A 20,645-nucleotide genomic window follows, 5' to 3' on the forward strand; every position below is an offset into this window, starting at 1 on the left:
AAAACTGGTAGAAGCCGACCTCAGGGAAGATCAGTTTGGATTCCGCAGAAATGTTGGTACACGTGAGGCGATATTGACCCTACGACTTATCTTAGAAGAAAGATTAAGGAAAGGCAAACCTACATTTCTAGCATTTGTAGACTTAGAGAAAGCTTTTGACAATGTTGACTGGAATACTCTCTTTCAAATTCTGAAGGTGGCAGGGGTAAAATACAGGGAGCGAAAGGCTATTTACAATTTGTACAGAAACCAGATGACAGTTATAAGAGTCGAGGGGCATGAAAGGGAAGCAGCAGTTGGGAAGGGAGTGAGACAGGGTTGTAGCCTATCCCCGATGTTATTCAATCTGTATATTGAGCAAGCAGTAAAGGAAACAAAAGAAAAATTCGGAGTAGGTATTAAAATCCATGGAGAAGAAATAAAAACTTTGAGGTTCGCCGATGACATTGTAATTCTGTCAGAGACAGCAAAGGACTTGGAAGAGCAATTGAACAGAATGGACAGTGTCTTGAAAGGAGGATGTAAGATGAACATCAACAAAAGCAAAACGGGGATAATGGAATGTAGTCAAATTAAGTTGGGTGATGCTGAGGGAATTAGATTAGGAAATGAGACGCTTAAAGTAGTAAAGGAGTTTCATTATTTGGGAAGCAAAATAACTGATGATGGTCGAAGTAGAGAGGATATAAAATGTAGACTGGCAATGGCAAGGAAAGCGTTTCTGAAGAAGAGAAATTTGTTAACATCGAGTATAGATTTAAGTGTCAGGAAGTCGTTTCTGAAATTATTTGTATGGAGTGTAGTCATGTATGGATGTGAAACATGGACGATAAATAGTTTGGACAAGAAGAGAATAGAAGCTTTCGAAATGTGGTGCTACAGAAGAATGCTGAAGATTAGATGGGTATATCACATAACTAATGAGGAGGTATTTAATTGAATGAAGGAGAAGAGGAGTTTGTGGCACAACTTGACAAGAAGAAGGGACCGGTTGGTAGGACAAGTTCTGAGGCATCAAGGGATCGCAAATTTAGCATTGGAGAGCAGCGTGGAAGGTAAAAATCGTAAAGGGAGACCAAGAGATGAATACACTAAGCAGATTCATAAGGATGTAAGTTGCAGTAAGTACTGGGAGATGAAGTAGTTTGCACAGGATAGGGTAGCATGGAGAGCTGCATCAAACCAGTCTCAGGACTGAAGACAACAACAACAACATGAGCAATTTGTAACACATTGGGATTTGTGATTTAGCTTCTGTAGCAGATTAGTAACTAACATTTTGTGTTAAATCTACTTTTATCTTAAGAGGAGTAGCCTTATGTTATCTGCATTCATCGTAAATTAACTCGGTTTTCAAGTTTGCTAACAACTACAATTAACATCAAGAATTTTCACCAGAACTGATTGTGGCCCTTTTGATTCTGAGTTGAGTAGAAGTACTGAATGAGAGACTTCGAAAGTTGTGAGACAAGCTAGGCTGCGACTTGCCGGATTTGTGCCATAGGGCTTGACAAGTGTAGGGTCCCCCTAAATAGGTCAGGTGTGCACTGCACATCAGAGGCTGCTACTCGTGGTATGTGTAAATGCGTCAAAACAGGTGAGAGCATTAAAATACTAATGGTGAACTGCTGAAGCATTCACAATGGTGTGCCAAGAGTTGAAGCACTCATGAAAAGCAGTGAAGCCTGTATAGTACTAGGTACAGAAAGCTAGTTGAAACCCGAAATTGATTGCAGTGAGATTTTTGGTAAAAAATTTAAGTGTGTATCAAAATGATTATTGCAGCAGGGGGAAAAAAAACGCAAATCCACAAAAATTGGAACTGTCTGTTGTCCACCAGACTCATCTCTTGATGTAACCGGAAACTTTAGAGGAAACCTTAGTTCATTCATACATAAGTTCCCCAATCATACTGTAATCATTGGTGGATGCTTTTAATTAATTGAGAAAATTACATCTTAGTTGTGATGACAACATATCCTGTGAAACTTTACTAAATGGCTTCTCAGAAAACTGCCGAGAACAGATAGTTAAGGAGTCCATCTCATGATGGAAATGTATTGGATGTAATGGCAACAAATAGACCTGACCTCTTTGAGGATGTCCACATTGAAATCTCTATTGACCATGATGTGGTTGTGACAACAATGATTACCGAAGTACAAAGGGCAACTAAAACAAGCAGTAATGTGTATATATGTTCAGTAAATTAGATAAAAAAATCAATTGCATATCTCGATGAGGAACTTGCAACTTTCTGCACAGGCCAGGAGCGTGTAGAGTTAAAGAATATACAAATATGGATATGGTGGATTTACATTTACGGATATGGATGTGTCTGCTCTTTCGGACATGTCCGAAAGAACACACACTATTGATGACCTGCAGCCGTCTAGAACGAAAGTAGCAGCTGAAGGTATTAATATAATTTTAACGGGTATTGATATATACCAATGGGGACAGGTGAAAATGTGTGCCCCGACCGGGACTTGAACCTGGGATCTTCTGCTTACATGGCAAATGCTCCATCCATCTGAGCCACCGAGGGCACACAGGAGAGAGCGACTGCAGGGACTATTTTGCGCACGCTTCCCACGAGACCTACATTCTCACCTTGTATGTCCACACACTACATTCGTAGTGTCCCACCCCAACACACTCATTACTCGTAGAAGACATTCTTACCAAGTCCCAGAAGAGTTTGGGGAATATGTGTGCATCCGCACAGGAGGAGGTCATGGCCGGTGTTGCTAGAACTATATACATATATGGATATGGTGTCTGTTCTTTCGGACATGTCCGACCTGCAGCCGTCTTCTGTATGGATGCACATATATTCCCCGAACTCTTACGGGACTTGGTAAGAATGTCTTCCACGAGTAATGAGTGTGTTGGGGTGGAGCACTATGAATGTAATGTGTGGACATACAAGGTGAGAATGTAGGTCTTGCGGGAGGCGTGCGTGAGATAGTTCCTGCAGTCACTCTATCCTCTCTGCCCTCGGTGGCTCAGATGGATAGAGCGTCTGCCACGTAAGCAGGCGATCCCAGGTTTGAGGGCCCGGTCGGGGCACACATTTTCACCTATCCTCATTGATATATATCATCACCCATTAGCAGCTGAAGGTATTAATACAATACTAATTTAAAGAATAGTTTAAAAGGATAGTTGGCCACACACTGGATAGATACATACCCAGTAGAAGAGTTCATTATGGGAGGGAACCTCCATGGTATACTTTAACTCTAAAGAGACAGAGTACTGCTTAATAGGTGTAAGACAAAGTGCAGGGCTATAGATAAAGAGATGCTGGAAGAAATTTGTTTGGCTGTCAAGAGAGCAATGCTTGATACCTTCAATGGCTACCATAGTAGAATATTGTAAAGTGATCTTTCACAGAACCCAAAGAAATTCTGGTCATATGTAAAAGCTGTTAGTGGCACCAAAGTTAGTGTCCAGTCCCTAATGAGTAAGACAGGAGCTGAAATTGAGAGGAGCAAAGCAAAAGCTGAAATGCTTAACTCTGTTTTCAAATGTTCCTTTACAAAGGACACCCCCCCCCCCCCCCCCCCCCCCCCGCTGGAGAATTTCCCCAATTTAATCCTTGTACCATTGAAAAGATGAATGAAAGAAGTATTAGGGTCAGTGGTGTTGAGAAACACCTGAAATCATTAAAAATTGAGCGAAGCTCCAGTCCCCAGTGGAATACCTGTCAGATTTTATACTGAATTTGCGGCTGAGTTAGCCCTCTTTCACTAGGTTCTGTTGTAGATCCCTTGAACAAAATACTATGCCCAATTAAAAAAAAAAAAGGCACAGGTCACATCCATGTACAAGAAGGTAGTAGAAGTGATCCACAAAACTACCATCAGATATCCTTGATGTTGTTTTGTTGAAGACTCTTAAAACATATTCTGAGCTCAAACATAATGAGGTGTCTTGAACAGAAGTAAATTTTGATGCCTCTATGAGGGTGATACTTCTGACTTCAACCACCCCTCCGCTTCACCCCAAAACCAAAATCCTGGATTTGCCCCTGTACAGTCATTATAGTTTGCAATAAAAATCTAGATCTACACTCTGCAAGCTACATTATTTTCATGACTAAAATATATATCTCTGAGAATGACGAGCTGTGTTCGGTTTGCTGCAAACTCTTTAGCCCAATCTCACAACGGATCTGATATTCCATACACTCATATTTTGTTGATTAGATGGCACAGTAGAACTGTATTGAATGCCGCCCAGAAGTCAAGGGACATGGCACCAGCCTAAGTGCCAGTATCTACTGTTTTCTGGGTGTTGGAGACAGAGTGAGCTGGGTGTCACGTGATCGTTGTTTCCAGAACCCGTGCTGATTCCAACAGAGATGATTTTTAGCTTCCAGAAATGTCATAATATGTCAACATAAAATATGTTTCAAAATTCTACACCAGACAGATGTCACAGATACAGGCCTATCGTTTGTGCATCTGTTCGATGACTCTTGTTGAAAACAGAAATGACCTACCAGTATGCTTTCTTCTGCTTAGCACTTTGCTCCTCCAGTGATGCACAGTACACTGCTGCAAGAAGAGAAGTGGATTCTGCTGCATACTGTGTGTATAATCATTTTGGTATCCAGTCAGTTTCTGTGGCCTTTCTTCTGCTCAGTGGTTGCAGTTGATTTTTTTATCCTATAGTCACTTACTTTGATATGTCATTTTGATGTTCGTGCAACAGTTTAAAGGAGGGACTACAGAGTGAATTTCCTCAGTGAAATAGTTTTGGAAAAATACATCTAATATTCAGCCTTTCTTGTGTCATCCTCCGCTTCGATGCCATTACAGTCACACTGATTTAATACGAGACCGGAAAGTCTTAGAATGGCAGATAGAATTAGACTTTTGCATTCATTGAGAACTAAATGTATGATTCTCATCATGCTAATTGTGGTTTAATTGAGTTTGTCTGTGAGGCTTCTGCTACATTTAAATTCACAGTGAACCTCTTTGCTTTTGTAGCAGCTTTTTAATGTGACTGACAAATCAGTATCTTATCTATCCTGTACAATTGCACTAAGCATGTAATTGTTTGAAGTGTATTGTGCAATACTCTAAAAGTTTCTCCATTCATATTGTGCAGGAGATAAGTTTTCATGTTGACTGCTTACATAATCTGAAATCTTTTACTCTTGGTAAGCAGAAAGATCCACATCATCATCAGGACCACCATGGAGTGGTAAGAAAATGGATGCCTACAATTCCTGGACTTTTTAATAATGAAAGACCCTGATTGCATATTAGGATGTTCCATATTCACAAATCTGTACCTAAACGGCAATAGCTGCCTCCATCCGACACAATGAAAAATCTATGCTCCCAACTGTGATATGCAGAACATAAGAAATATATGACAGGGAAAGTCTGCCTACTGAGTTGCAGCAGGTGTGCCAAACCTTTCACGAGGAAACAAATAAGAGGGACTCTCCAGCCAAGCAAGAAGAAGAAGAAGCAGCAAAGCACCTTGCATACCTTCCATACATAGGACAGCCAAGAGCCAAGATTGTCTGGATAATTGAGAAACACAACATAAAAACCATTTGAATAGTTACAATTGATATAGTAGTCAAAGAGCAGCTAAGGCTAAGGGCTATGGCAGCTGCAGCATCAGTTGTTACCGGGCCAAACCGATGAGTCTGCAATGGCAGAGCACAACATCAGCGAAGGACGTGTTTGTTTCTGAGCAGACGGTGTTGCTGTGTTGTGCCAATAGATTTTGGGATATGGTCATCAAAGAAGCAGTGGAAATAAAAGTACATTAAAAACTTGTCAATCAAGACAAAACAACATGAAAGTGTGACAGACGCTCTGCAGAAATACCCTAGCGAGATTCGGATTGACTCACAACTTGCAGTCAACAACTTCTGCTTGTGCACAGTTACTTAAGGATGCATCCCTCTTCCTGATGGTGGTGGTGGTGGTGGTGGTGGTGGTGGTGGTGGTGCCCCTCCAGGAGGCAATGTTGCTGCTGTTGGCTGATGTTTACGGTACATCAAGTACCAGCTGTCACAAACTTGTCCTTTTTGATATCTCAGTACAGCACAAACAGACTAATTGTTTCCATTATATTGACAGTTTTTTTCACGACTGGCCCAGGTTCCTTAAAGTACTAACAGGAGCTCAAAAATGCTCATATCCATAATATTTATAGAAGCTAAAGCACCATTCAGAGCCCGATGCATTTCTGTAAGTAATGAACATTCATCAAGTGAGACTGTTGGCATGTTTGGGGGGTGTTTCCTCTTATTAAAAAGGTCTTGGCCACTTCCTACAAATCTTTACAAATATGAAACACACACTCAAAAGTTTTCTATTTTCTTTTGAAAACAGTTACACATTTTGGACAAACATGTTTTTTTGTTGTTAGTTGTGACTTTCACTGCAAACTTACCATGTCCTTTCAGAATGTAGCTCCTGTTAATGTTCACTTTCTTCCATAAGAGGTTGTCCCTTTGTCGTGAACTGCACGGTTAACGAAGCTTCATATTTGTAACATACAAAATTCTAGCACCACACGAGAGTTCCGTTCCAGCATCCAAGGAATTTAGTTACAGAGGGCTGGTGATACTAATGTGGAATGATCCAGGAGACACACATGACAGGTGGGTTGCCATAGACGTGAGTGATCTGCCAATGCTGTGTTTTTCTACTTGTGTAGAGAAGTGTCTTCATTCCTTCCAGATGCTCAGTCTTGAGTTTCAGCTCCATATGGCCATCACATGATTTCTGAGAGTGCCATCAGTGAAACTGTGTTTTTATTGCTACGAAAATGAAACTGTGGAATTTAGAGTGACATTATGCCATCAAGTTTTGTGTTAAACTTGAGGAAACCTCTGAAAAGTTGAAACAGGCCTATGGGAACATTCCTTATCAAGAACAGAAGTTTTTTGCAGGCACAAATCATTTTTGGGAGGTAGAGAACATTTTGATGATGAACCTCGCTCAGGGAGACTTTAAATTTCAAGAGAAAATAAAAATGTCGAACATATGTGTGCTCTTGTGAGATTGTATCAAAGTTAAACAATAAGGATGATGGGTCACTGGTTAAACGCTTTCACTACACATCAAATATTGACCGAAGATTTGCACAAGCAAAAGGTTCGGCTAAAATGGTGCCGCAAAACCTCACAATTGAGCAGAAGGACAATCGAAGAAAGGTGTGCATTGATAATCTTCAGAGGATTGCAAGTGACCGTGAGTGGTTTGATTGTGTGATCACAGGTGATGAATCATAAATTTATGAATATGATCCTGAGACAAAATGGCAAAGGTCCCATCATCTCAAGCCTTTCAGCACTGCTTCCAAGAATCGGAATAGTGACTCCGCCAATGTATAGCTGCTGAAGGGGATGATATCATTATTAGAAAAAAAGTTTGGAGATGAAATCAGTGACATTACTTTTCACACACACTAAGTAAAATGTAAGAGACCTGTCTAAAAATTATCCGACCTTTGGCCAGAAAAAATATTTCAAATACCTGACGAGGTTGGGACCATAATCCCCTTCAAAGTAGGCCCCTTGTGGTGGTGATGGTGGTGGTGGTGGTGGTGGTGGTGGTGGTGGTGCCACTGCAGGCGGCAATGGTCCTGCTGTGGACTGATGTCCATGATACATCAGGTACCTGCTGTCACAAACTCGTCCTCTTTGTTATCTCAGTACATCTCCCCCTGCGGGTCTGGGGATTAGAATAGGCCTGAGGTATTCCTGCCTGTCATAAGAGGTGACTAAAAGGAGTATCACACGTTTCAGCCTTGTGTGAAGGTGCCCTGTAGGGTTTGACCTCTATTCTTCAAAATTTTCCTGAAGAGCGAGCCAATTGGTGAATGGCCAGACCGTTGTGATGGGGTCGCCATGTACCCTGTTGGTTGTAGCCCCCTGACCACACAGGGATCGCTCTGCTGATGCCTGCATCGTTAACTCCCCACGTATGCCAAGGGGTAGATGCCCACCCCACTGGGGCATCGGTACTCCTGGCTATGGCCATCCTGCCAGGTGGCCTTTGCTGCAGCTGGGTGGCGCCGGTGGGAGGGCGCCTGGTTTGGAGTGGGTGGCGTCAGGACGGATGACACGCAATGTAACATAGTCCATCATCTCTTGCTGGTGGTGAAACACCAGCAGTCTCTAAGTGTTTACGAGCTCAATTCAGTGCACAGACATACAACCCCAAATCGTTCCCCTCCCTGGCCACACGGTGGGAGGAACGTCAGGCTAAGGATGGCAGAGGATCATATTCACCCCGGTAACTTGTATGTTCAAAAGCTGATGGGGAATCTTTCATGACAACGAAGCCTCAGCTTTTTGTTGAGCATTTAGAGGACAAGTTTGGGGAGGTGGAGGGCTTGTCCAAAATGAGATCTGGGTCAGTCTTGATCAAAACAGCATCCTGTGCCCAGTCACAGGCATTACTCGCTTGGTACAAGCTGGGGGATGTTTCTGTAACCATCATGCCCCATAAGAGCTTAAATATGGTCCAGGGTACCATATTTCACAGAGACCTTCTTTTGCAGTCCGACGATGAGCTGCACACCAGTTTAGAGCAGTAAGGTGTACATTTTGTCCGGCGTGTCAACCAGGATCCGAGGGATAATCAGATAGCCACTGGTCCCTTTATCTTGGCCTTAGAGGGTGATACATTGCCCGAGCAGGTCAACATGATGATCTACCACTTTGATGTAAAGCCCTATATCCTCCCCCTGTGCAGTGCTTTAAGTGCTGGAAGTTCGGCCATATGTCTTCCCGCTGTACTTCCAGCATCACATGTCGAGATTGCAAATGCCCATCACATCCCAATACTCCATGTGCCCCGCCTCCTATCTGTGTCATCTGCGGAGAGCACCATTCGCCTCACTCGCCGGACTGAAATATTCTCCAGAAAGGAAGGAAAATCATGAAGTGCAAGACCCTGGACCGACTGACCTACACTGAGGCTAAGAGAAAATTTGAACGCCTGCATCCTGTGTGTATGACATTGTCTTATGCTGCCGCTTCAACAGTTCTGGCACAACCAGCTCCACCAAAGTCAGTCACCTCTCAGAGCTGGAAGACTACACCTGCTCCTTTGATGGTGGGGGGCATTTCCCTCCCTGTTGCTCCTGCACCACCTACTTCGGGAGAAACAACCGCCCAACCATCGGGGATGTCCATCCCCACTTCTAAGCCGGAGAAGTGAAGTTGTCTTCAGCTTTTCTTGCTGGGAAGGGGTCCCTTGGGTCACTCCCTTCCCAGGTTTCTGCTAGTGGAAAAAATGACACCCGTCAGTGGCTGAAGAGCCCAAAAGTAGTTGGTCATAGGACTTCACACTCATCCTCAGTCCCGGAGACAGAGCCAGTGAAGTCCTCCCAGCCAGGGAAACCCAAGCAGCAGTGAGAGAAATCCAAAAAGAAGTTCCCTAAGACCAAGGTAATTGCAGTGGCTCCCACACCACTGCTACCTACAAGCTCTGCGTCTGCAGATGAGGTGGAGATTCGGGCATCCACTGAGGACCTAGATCTCACCGGATATAGACTGCTGAGGCAGTAAGTCAGTGGCAGCAGATGACTCTGAGGCGTAAACTATTTCATTGAATGTTCCATGCCTCCCAGTCTCATGTCATCTTCCAGTGGAATTGCAGTGGTTTTTTCTGCAGCCTGCAGCTTTACACCTGCTATCTGCATTGCCCTAGAGGAAACCTGTTTCCCGTCAATGCGGTCCCCTGCCCTCCATGGCTATAAGTGATATTACAGGAACCGTAGCTACTATAATTGTCAGGTGGAGTCTGCATTTTTGTCCTAAACTCAGTCTGCAGTGACACTGTGCCACTTCAAATCCCTCTTGAAGCTATGGCTGTCAGAATAAGGACCACACAGGAAATAATCGTCCGCAATGTATATCTTCCTCCAGATGGTGCAGTACCATTCCTACTGCTGGGAAATTTTAACGCCCATAACCCCTTGTGGGGTGGCACTGTGCTTACTGGCTAAGGCAGAGATGTCTAAACTTTACTATCTCAGTTCGACCTCTGCCTCTTACATATTGGAGACGCTATGCATTTCAGTGTGGCTCATGGTAGTTACACGGCCATTGATTTATCAATGTGCAGCCCAGGACTCCTCCTATCTATCCACTGGAGAGCACGTGACGACCTATGTCGTAGTGACCACTTCCCATCTTCCAGTCACTACCCCAGCGTCAGTCCACGGACACCTACCCAGATGGGCTTTAAACAAGGCGGACTGGGAAACTTTCACCTCTGATGTCACCGTTGAATCTCCCCCACATGGTAACATCGATGTGATGGTTGAGCAGGTGACTCCCACAGTTGTTTCTGCGGCAGAAAACACGATCCCTCGCTCTTTAGGGTGCCTGAGGCATAACACAGTCCCTTGGTCATCACTGAAGCAATTAAAGAAAGTCAGTGAGTTCTGCAGTGGCATAAGCGGCACCCTTCCCTGGAACACCTCATAGCCTTTAAACGGCTCCGTGCTCGCGTTCGCCATCTTGTCAAACGACGGAAGCAGGAGTGTTGGGAGAGATACATCTCGATCATTGGGTGCCGTACATGACCTTCCCAAGCCTGGGCAAAGATCAAACGTCCTTTCAGGTACCAGACCCCAACAGGGGTTCCTGGTGTTACCCTAAATGGCGTGTTATCTACCGACACAAACGCAAGCACTTCTCAGAGCACTTCGCTCGAGCCTCAGCGTCAGAGAATTACCCCCAACCTGTCGCACTCTGAAACGGCGGCAGCAAGGGAACGTCCTCTCATTCACTACATGTCACAGTACATCCTAAGTGCCCAATTTACAGAGTGGGAGCTCCTCAGTGCCCTCGCACATTGCCCCAACGCAGCTCCTGGGCCTGATCGGATCCACAGCCAGATGATTAAACATCTCTCGTATGACTACAAGTGACATCTTCTCATCATCTTCAACCGGATCTGGTGTGATGGCGTCTTCATATTTCAATGGTGGGAGATCACCATCATTCCGGTGCTCAAACCCGGTAAAAACCCGCTTGATGTGGATTGCTATCGGCCCATATAGGCCTCACCAATGTTCTGTGTAAGCCGCTGGAACGTATGGTATGTCAGCGGTTGGGTTGTGTCCTGGAGTCACCTGGCCTACTGTCTTAATGTCAGAGCGGCTTCCACCAGGGTCGTTCTACCACTGATAATCTTGTGTCCCTCTAGTCTGCCATCCGAACATCCTTTTGCAGATGGACACACCTGATTTCCATCTTTTTTGACTCGCGTAAAGCATACGACATGAGCTGGGGACGTCCTATCCTTGCCACATTATACGAGTGGGGTTTCTAGTGCCCACTCCAGATTTTTATCCAAAACTTCCTGTCGCTCCATACTATCCGTGTCCAAGTTGGTGCCTCCCATAGTTCCATCCATATCCAGGAGAATGGAGTCCCACAGGTCTTTGTATTGAGTGTCTCCCTATTTTAGTGGTCATTAACTGTCTAGCAGCAGCTGTCGGGCCCTCCGTCTCACCTTCTCTGTATGCAGATGACTTCTGCATGTCGTACTGCTGCTCCATTGGTGTTGTTGGTGAGCGTGGCCTACAGGGAGCCATCCACCAGGCGCTTTGTTTTCAGCCGCAAAGTCGTGTGGTCATGCACTTCTGTTGGCATTGTACCGTTCATTCGGACACAGAACTTTATGTTCATGATGATCCATTCACTGTAGTGGAGACATATCGATTCTTAGGACTGGTTTTCGACGCTCTATTGACTTGGCTTCCTCATCTTCGTCAGCTTAAGCAGAAGTGCTGACTGCACCTCAAGGCCCTCCATTGCCTGAGCAACTCCAATTGGCGTGCAGATTGCTCTACACTGCTACGGCTCTACAGAACCCTTGTCCAATCCCAATTTGACTATGGGAGTGTTTATGGTTCGACAGTGCCCTCAGGTTTGCATATACTTGACCTTGTGCTCCACTGCGGGGTTCGACCAGCGACAGGAGCTTTTAGGAAGAGTCTGGTGACCAGCATACTGGTGGAGGCTGGAATCCCTCCATTGCACAGACAGGCTTGCACAGCTGCTTGCCCGTTACGTTCAACACATTCATAGTTCTCCTGAGCATCCGAATCACTGTCTCCTTTTCCTGCCTGCGGCAATCCATTTCCCGCATCGGTGGCCCAGGTCGGGGCTAACGATAGTGGCTCACCTGCGGTCTCTTCTCTCCAAACTGGAGTCCTTCCCTTTACCACCTGTACTTGCTGTCCGATCATGTACGCTTCCATGGTGTATGCTTTGGCCACAGCTTTGTCTGGACCTTTCACATGGCCCTAAGGACTCCGTTAACCCTGCAGCTTTCCGCTGTCACTTCCTCTAGATTCTTGACGTGTTCCGGGGCTCTGAAGTGGTTTACACTGATGGCTGATGGTCACGTAGGCTTTGCGTATGTTCGTGGAGGACATATTGAACAGCACTCCTTGCCAGATGGCTGCAGTGTTTTACTGCTGAGCTGGCGACCATATCTGGTGCTCTTGAGCACATCCGCTCATGCCCTGGCTCTACTGTGTACTGACTCATTGAGCAGCCTACAAGCTGTCGACCAGTGCTACCCTTGCCATCCTCTGGTAGCATCTATCCAGGAGTCCATCTAGGCTCTGGAACAGTCCTGTCGTTCAGTGGTGTTTGTTTGGACCCCTGGACAAGTCAGAATCCCAGGCAATGAACTTACCGACATGCTTGCCAAACAGGCAGACACAGAAACAGCTTCTGGAGATGGGCATCTCCGAAGCTGACCTGCGTTCTGTCTTACACCACAGGGTTTTCAGGCTTTGGGAGACGGAGTGGCATAAAAGCCTGCACAACAAGATGCATATCATTAAGAAGACGATGAATGTGTGGAAGTTTTCCATGCGGTCCTCTCGCTGGGAATCAGTTGTCCCCTGACGGCTCTGCATTGACCATACATGGTTAACACATAGTCACCTACTTCATCGCGAGGACCCACCTCTGTGTCGCTGTGACTCCCAAATTACAGTTGTCCATCTCTTGCTGGACTGACCACTTTTAGCCGCTCTTCAGTGGACTTTTAACATTCCCAGCTCCCTATCTTCGGTGTTGGGTGACGATGCCCTTGCAGAAGCTTTAGTTTAAAGTTTTATCCGTGAGAGAGGGTTTTATACTTCAATGTAGGTTTTAGCGCACATTCTTTGTCCCGTGTGTCCTCCACCCTAGTGCTTTTAGGGTGGAAGTTTTAATGTGTTGCAGAGTGGCTAGCTTCTCCTTTTTATTCTCGTGGCCAGCCAGACACTTTCTTGTTTTACTCTCTTCTGTTTCTAGTGTCTGTTTTCTTGTTCTCTTTTGTTCCTTTTAGGGTTCATTGCCTTTCCTCCGTTCTTGTGGTTCTTTCTTTCTTTCCGTTTTGTGATGTATGTCTCGTCCATTTTATTCTCACATTTGTGGCATTGTTTTATTAGGAACAAGGGACCGAAGACCTCGTAGTTTGGTCCCTTCACCCCTCTTTTAAACCAACCAATCATTATCTCAGTACACCACAAACAGACTAATTGTTCCCCCCAGGGGGTCCACAACTCTTTTGTGGATACGTGCGTAGCGAGCACGGGACCCCGAGCTAATGTGGCCCTCCTTCTTTTCCGGGCTGCATACCTTCCCTTTCCTCATCCTTCCCCCTCCCCCATCTTCGCGCCCCCCCCCCCCCCTCACCTCTGGCTCTTTCCTTCCCTTTCTCCCCCTCTGGGAGTATGGTTTGTGCCTACGTCAGGAGACGGACGCTCTAGACTGTTACAAATTCCTTGCTTTCTATACTTGCAACTCTTCGTCCTTCCTCTGTCCTTCTCATTTCCTTCCCGCTTCTCTCTGCACTTTTCTCCGCTGCGGCGTTTGAGACCCCTCTTCTTTCCTTTCCCTTTCTCTTTTTTCCTCCCTGTGCATGTCTGAAGGCCGACCCACGCACTTCCATGCGTAGCCGGTGACGGGGTAACGCATAATTCCCCGCCCCGGGTAGACAGGTAGGACACGTACGTACCCCCTGGTAACGGCCAGGCCCAGGGAGGGGTGATTACCTGAGCTGATACCTTCCGAAAGTGCCGATTGGTCCCTCCGTCCGTTTGTCGGGAGGTGTGACCTGAGGTGTGAACAATCACCTAAGGCGGGAGTGCCCTCAGTGAGGGCCCCCACAAGAGAGGAGCGCGCCATCGGAGACGCTGGTAATCATGGGGGATTCTTCCGCAATGGTTTCCTCACCTTCCACTATGTCTGCTCACAAACGTAAGTTCTCTGAGTCTCAGCCACAGACAGTTCTTCCATCGTTGCCACAGTTCCTTGTTGTTTCTCGGTCTGACGAAGGTCACGACTTCTCCACGGTCAACCCTTTCATTATTCAGAAAGGTGTCGACGCAATTGCAGGTCCTGTAAAGTCTTGTTCCAGATTACGGAATGGCACCCTGTTGTTAGAAACAGTCAGTGCCCTCCAGGCACAAAAATTGCTGCGTACTTCTCTGCTCCACACCTTCCCTGTCCGGGTGGAACCGCACCGTACCTTAAATTCCTTGCGTGGAGTCGTTTATACACGCTCCCTCGATGGATTGTCTGATGAAGAAATTCAGCACTACCTGTCTGATCAGGGCATAACGGCTGTTCATAGGGTTATGAAAAGGGTTGACACGAACATCATTCCAACCCGCACTGTCTTCTTGACATTTGACAAAGTTCAACTCCCATCGAAAATCAAAGCAGGCTATGAGATAATTTCCGTTCGCCCTTATGTCCCAAACCCTACGCGTTGCTATCGGTGTCAGCGGTTCAATCACACCAGCCAGTCCTGTTCCAATCCGGCCAAATGTGTTACGTGTGGCAAGGATGCCCATGAGGGTGCTTGTCCAACTCCATCCCCTCGCTGCATCAACTGTATGGGTGACCACGCTGCTTCCTCTCGAGATTGCCCCGTTTTTAAGGATGAAAAGCTCATCCAGGAAATAAGAGTGAAGGAAAAGGTGTCGACCTTTGCTGCTCGAAAATTATTTGCCAGTCACCAGCCCACCGTGCCTCCGACAGGAAAATACAGCACTGTCCTTGCTTCTCCTCGGCCAACAAAGGAGGCGGCTACACAGACTTGCGACCTCATCTTTAGTGCCACGGTCGTCAGATCAGCCAGCGCAAAGATCGCCCGTTAAACCTCACCACTTTCGCCTGCCCACTCTATGGCTCACCCTTCATCGGGTTCTGCTAAATCTCGAGCCCAAAAGTCAGACACCAAGCCTTCCAAAAAAGAGCATACTCGTGAAGAGTTTTTGCGTACCGCAACTTCCCAACCATCGGTTCCTCCTTCATCTAAACATCGTACTTCTAAGAAGGCTCAAAAGAAACCCAGTTCCTCTCCTTCTCCGCCAAGGCGTGTCCCATCTACAGCACCACCTGGCGGAAATCGCCCTCGGCCGTCTTCTGTGTCGCCGAGGCGCACTGCTGGTGGCCGGTCAACCGGCCGATCGCTGGTGGCAGGAGCTGCTCCTGACCAACCTATGGATCAGGATCTTCTGCCTTCGGCTGAATGCCATTCCATGCTGTCGGTCGCTAGCTCCGAGCAGTCTTTGAGTTGACAGCAACTTTGGTCACATTCCTCCATTTTCTGTTCACCCCATGTCCATTATCTACTGCAATATCCGCGGCATTCGAGCCAATAGGGATGAATTGTCAATCCTCTTACGATCCTACTCGCCGGTCATCTTCTGTCTTCAGGAAACAAAGCTGCGTCCCCATGACCGCTTTGTTCTCCCTCATTTTCAGTCCGTCCGATATGATCTCCCCTCTGTTGAAGGCTCTCCAGCCCATGGAGGACTCATGATTCTTCTGCATGATACTCTCCATTATCACCCAATCCCCTTAAACACTTCCTTCCAAGCTGTCGCCGTCCGTCTTTCCCTTTCCGGATACACGTTCTCTCTTTGTACAGTATACATTCCATCGTCCACACCAATGGCATGAGCTGATCTCCTTCATCTTCTTGGTCAGCTTCCACCCCCCTATTTGCTGGTTGGGGACTTCAATGCCCACCACCCGCGTTGGGGATCTCCACATCCTTGTCCACGTGGCTCACTATTGCTAGACGTCTTCCACCAAGTGAATCTAGTTTGCCTCAACACTGGGGTCCCTACATTTTTGTCTGCCTCCATGACAAATTTCTCTCATTTGGACCTTGCGGTCGGTACTGTTCTGCTGGCTCGGCGCTTCGAATGGTTCGCCCTTGATGATACACACTCGAGTGACCACTTCCCATGTGTCCTTAGACTGCAGCCTCAACTGCCATATATGCGTCCGAGAAGCTGGAAGTTTGCCCAGGCCGACTGGACACTTTTTTCGTCTCTAGCGACATTCGATGACCGTCACTTTCCCAGCATTGACGATGAGGTCACACACGTTACCGACGTTATTCTTACAGCTGCGGAACGTTCAATACCACACACCTCCGAATTGCCCCGGCGCCCCCCAGTTCCTTGGTGGAACGAGGCATGCCGTGACGCAATACGTGAGCGGCGACGTGCTCTTCGCATTTTCCGTCACCATCCTACTTTGGCCAACTGTATCCGCTATAAGCAGTTCCGTGCGTGATGCCGTCGCGTCATCCGCAATAGCAAGAAGGCAAGCTGGAAATTCTTTATTAGCTCATTTAACACCTTCACTCCCTCCTCGGAAGTTTGGAGTCGGCTTCGACGGTTCTCAGGCGCGCCTAGTTTCTCCCCGGTCTCTGGGCTCACTGTCGCGCATGATACATTCGTGGACCCCGTCGCAATTTCTATCTCGTTGGGTCAGCACTTTGCTGCGATTTCGAGCTCTTCCAATTACCCGCCAGCATTTCTCCTGAAGAAACGTGCAGCGGAAGTGCGACCTCTAGCTTTCTCCTCTCAAAATCGCGAAAGCTATAATACTGTTTTCTCCATGCGGGAACTCCAACATGCACTCTCTTCTTCTCGCTCCTCCGCCCCAGGACCGGATGGTATCCACGTCCAAATGTTGCTGCATTTATCAACCCATAGTCTGCATTACCTCCTTCGCCTTTATAATCGAATTTGGACCGACAGTACTTTTCCCAGACGATGGCGGGAAGCTATCGTCGTTCCCGTTCCGAAACCTGGAAAAGACAGACATCTACCCTCTAGCTATCGCCCCATTTCTCTCACGAGTAGTGTCTGTAAGGTTTTGGAGCGTATGGTGAATTACCGTCTAGCGTGGTGGCTGGAGTCCCGCAATCTTTTAACACCTGCCCGATGCGGATTCCGAAAGCATCGTTCTGCCGTTGACCATCTTGTTGCTCTCTCCACTTATATCATGAATAATTTTCTCCAGAAACGCCAAACAGTAGCAATATTTTTTGATCTGGAGAGAGCATACGATACCTGTTGGAGGACTGGTATCCTCCGCACACTGTTCTCTTGGGGCTTTCGAGGTCGGCTGCGCCTTTTTCTTCACGAATTTATGGCAGAGCGCACATTTAGAGTGCGGGTGAACACCACTCTCTCCCGTACTTTCTCCCAAGAAAACGGGGTACCCCAGGGCTCCGTGCTGAGTGTTGTACTGTTTGCCATTGCCATCAATCCAATTATGGATTGTCTCCTTCCTGATGTCTCGGGCTCCCTCTTTGTGGACGATTTTGCGATCTACTACAGCTCTCAACGGACCAGCCTTCTTGAACGACGTCTTCAAGGATGTCTCGATCGCCTCCACTCTTGGAGCATCGACACCGGCTTCCGCTTTTCTCCCAGTAAGACCGTTTGTGTTAATTTTTGGCGACGAAAGGAGTTTCTTCCACCCTCCTTATATCTAGGACCTGTCAACCTTCCGTTTTCGGACGTCGCTAAATTCTTGGGTCTTATGTTTGACAGAAAACTGTGCTGGTCCTCCCACGTTTTCTATCTTTCGGCTCGCTGTCTGCGATCCCTTAACACCCTCCGTGTCCTGAATGGTACCTCCTGGGGAGCGGACCGAGTGGTCCTTCTCCGCCTCTATCGCGCCTTAGTGCGCTCGAAATTGGACTATGGAAGCATAGTCTACTCCTCTGCTCGGCCGTCTATTCTTCGGCGTCTCGACTCTATCCACCACCGTGGATTACGTTTAGTGTCTGGAGCTTTTTACACCAGCCCTGTGGAAAGCCTTTATGCTGAGACTGCTGAACCTCCGCTGTCAAATCGGCGAGCAGTCCTTCTGAGCCGTTATGCCAGCCATCTGTCTTCCATGCCTGCTAATCCAGCCCATGACATATTTTTCGACGCCTCCTTTGATGTAGGGTATGCAGGCCGCCCCTCCTCCCTACTACCACCGGGAGTCCGCTTCCGTCGACTGCTCCATTCTCTTTCCTTCCGCTTTCCTACAACCTTCTTGACAACTTGGGGTACAGCACCGCCTTGGCTCCATCCCCGGGTCTGCCTGCTCCGTGACCTTTGTCGATTTCCCAAGGATGGTACCCCTTCACTTGTTTATCGTCGGGCATTTGCTGCTCTATGTGCACAAATGACGGAAGCCACATTTATTTACACCGATGGCTCGAAAACATCGTTAGGTGTAGGGAGTGCCTATGTTGTTGGCGACACCCCAAATCACTTTCGGCTTTCCGACCAGTGTTCGGTCTATACTGCGGAGCTTTACGCTGTTCTCCGGGCTGTCCACTACATCCGCCGCCATCAGCGGATACAGTACGTTATCTGCTCCGATTCTCTCAGCTCTCTCCTCAGTCTCCAAGCTCTTTACCCTGTGCACCCTCTGGTCCACCGGATTCAGGACTGTCTGCGCTTGCTCCACCTGGAGGGCGTCTCGGTGGCGTTCCTCTGGCTCCCGGGACACATTGGTATCTGCGGAAATGAGGCGGCCGATATTGCAGCCAAGGCTGCAGTCTCTCTTCTTCGGCCAGCTATTCCATCGATTCCCGTCGCCAATCTATGGCGCGTTTTATGTCATCGTGTTGTTCATTTATGGCACACGCACTGGTCGACACTTCCCCAAAATAAATTGCGGGACGTGAAAACTCTTCCTTGTACTTGGACCTCTTCCTCCCGAACGCGTCGTCGGGAGGAGGTAATTTTAACTAGACTCCGGATAGGGCACTGTCTTTTTAGCCTTAGACATCTTTTAAGCGGCGATCCTCCCCCACTCTGTCCCCACTGCTCTCAGTTGTGGACGGTAAGACACCTTTTGAGTGCCCCTATTTTACTCCATTATGCGCCCGTCTACAGCTGTCGCCTGATATATCGTCAATTTTAGCAGATGACACGCGATCGGCCGATCGCGTTCTAGAGTTCATTCGTGCCAGTGAAATGTCGTCAGTTATTTGAAGTTTTTTTTGGGACAACCAACCCCCTTCTGTAGTGAATTTTTAAGCCTTCCTTCTGCTTTTAGTTTCTCCAATTTTATGACTTTTGTTCCCATTGCTGCTAGTTTCCGTTTTCGTTTTTTTACTGTTTCCTAAGTCATAGACCGGGCGCTAATGACCCTAGAAAAAAAAAAAAAAAGACTAATTGTTTCCATTACATTCACAATTTTTGCACGACAGGCCCAGTCCCCTTAAATTACTGAGAGTTGTGATACAGTGTACATGCTGTCTGGACTCAAACCAGTCTGGTTAGCCTAGGCAGTCAGCACACAAGCCATCAAAATATTGGGGAAAACATGGGAACAACAACAACTTGGCTGAACACACTCAAGCGCACCATTAGTGCTCCACCTGATAATAGTGACAGCCAACTGATTTGTGTGAATGAGACAGTTTTAAATACTGGAACAACCATGATTGGAAAAAATAAATGTAATATAATGTAGAAGTAAAAGTCTGCAGCAAGAGTTTTAAGAGTTATTCTGAATAAAAGTATTTTAGAGATGATTTAGGGTTGAATAATATGGATGTGAGAAGTGTGTGGAGCTGTGTGGTCAGTTTCATGAGTGTGAATGAACATCGAGAATTTTTCTTCTATGCTGTTAGTTACAATAAGATATGAGCCACCTCAAGTGTGAAATGAAGTGTTCCTGTTCCTCTGCAGGTACAGTAGTGGCAGCAAGGGCCCGAAGCTGAGCTACTGGCATGAGGCCAGCGAGATTCCTCTTGTCAACCTGACAGTAGGTCAACTGGTGGACAAGAGTGCACAGCTTTGGGGAGACCGTGAAGCCATCGTCTCTGTGCACCAGGGCCACCGCCTCACCTTTCAGGAAGTCAAGGAAAAGGCAAGTCACAGTCAGTGTGTGCAGTTTTAACAACAAAAAGATTGTCTCCTCCTGTTCCTCCTTCCTCTTCTGTCTTCTTCCTCCACCTCCTTCCTCTACCTTGTAAATTCATTATAGGTAATGCATGCTATGATCTATGGCAGCTGGATTTAGTAAAACTAAACTTCTAATTGTTGTTGTTTATAGGTCCCCTAACTCCGACTTCAGAGTATTTCTGCTAAAGCTAGAGAGGGTTCTTGATTCACTTTGTAGGAAAGTACCAGAAATTAGTTATATGTAGTGACTTCAATTATGGATGTTGGTAGATCTCCGAAATTCATATGATCTGATGCAGATTGTGTTTTTTCCAATCATGGTGCAGGGGAACAGTAGCACAGCCATAGACAATATTTTTATTTATTCTTCATTACTAGGTGCTGAGGGATAGGCAATGAGACACTTA

At 46.7% G+C, this 20,645-nt stretch overlaps 1 protein-coding gene across 3 annotated transcripts in view; it reads left to right on the top strand.

Annotated features, from left to right (window-relative positions):
- Nucleotides 1-20,645, top strand: part of LOC126092949 (medium-chain acyl-CoA ligase ACSF2, mitochondrial-like) — a 268,024-nt gene that overhangs the window by 171,757 nt on the left and 75,622 nt on the right. For all 3 annotated transcript variants that reach the window (XM_049908679.1, XM_049908680.1, XM_049908681.1), the window contains exon 2: nt 20,023-20,203. In XM_049908679.1, coding sequence (XP_049764636.1) covers nt 20,023-20,203 — 181 coding nt within the window. The remainder of the gene's footprint in view (nt 1-20,022; nt 20,204-20,645) is intronic.

This window comes from Schistocerca cancellata, chromosome 7 (genome assembly GCF_023864275.1).
Source record: "Schistocerca cancellata isolate TAMUIC-IGC-003103 chromosome 7, iqSchCanc2.1, whole genome shotgun sequence".
NCBI lineage: Eukaryota > Metazoa > Arthropoda > Insecta > Orthoptera > Acrididae > Schistocerca > Schistocerca cancellata.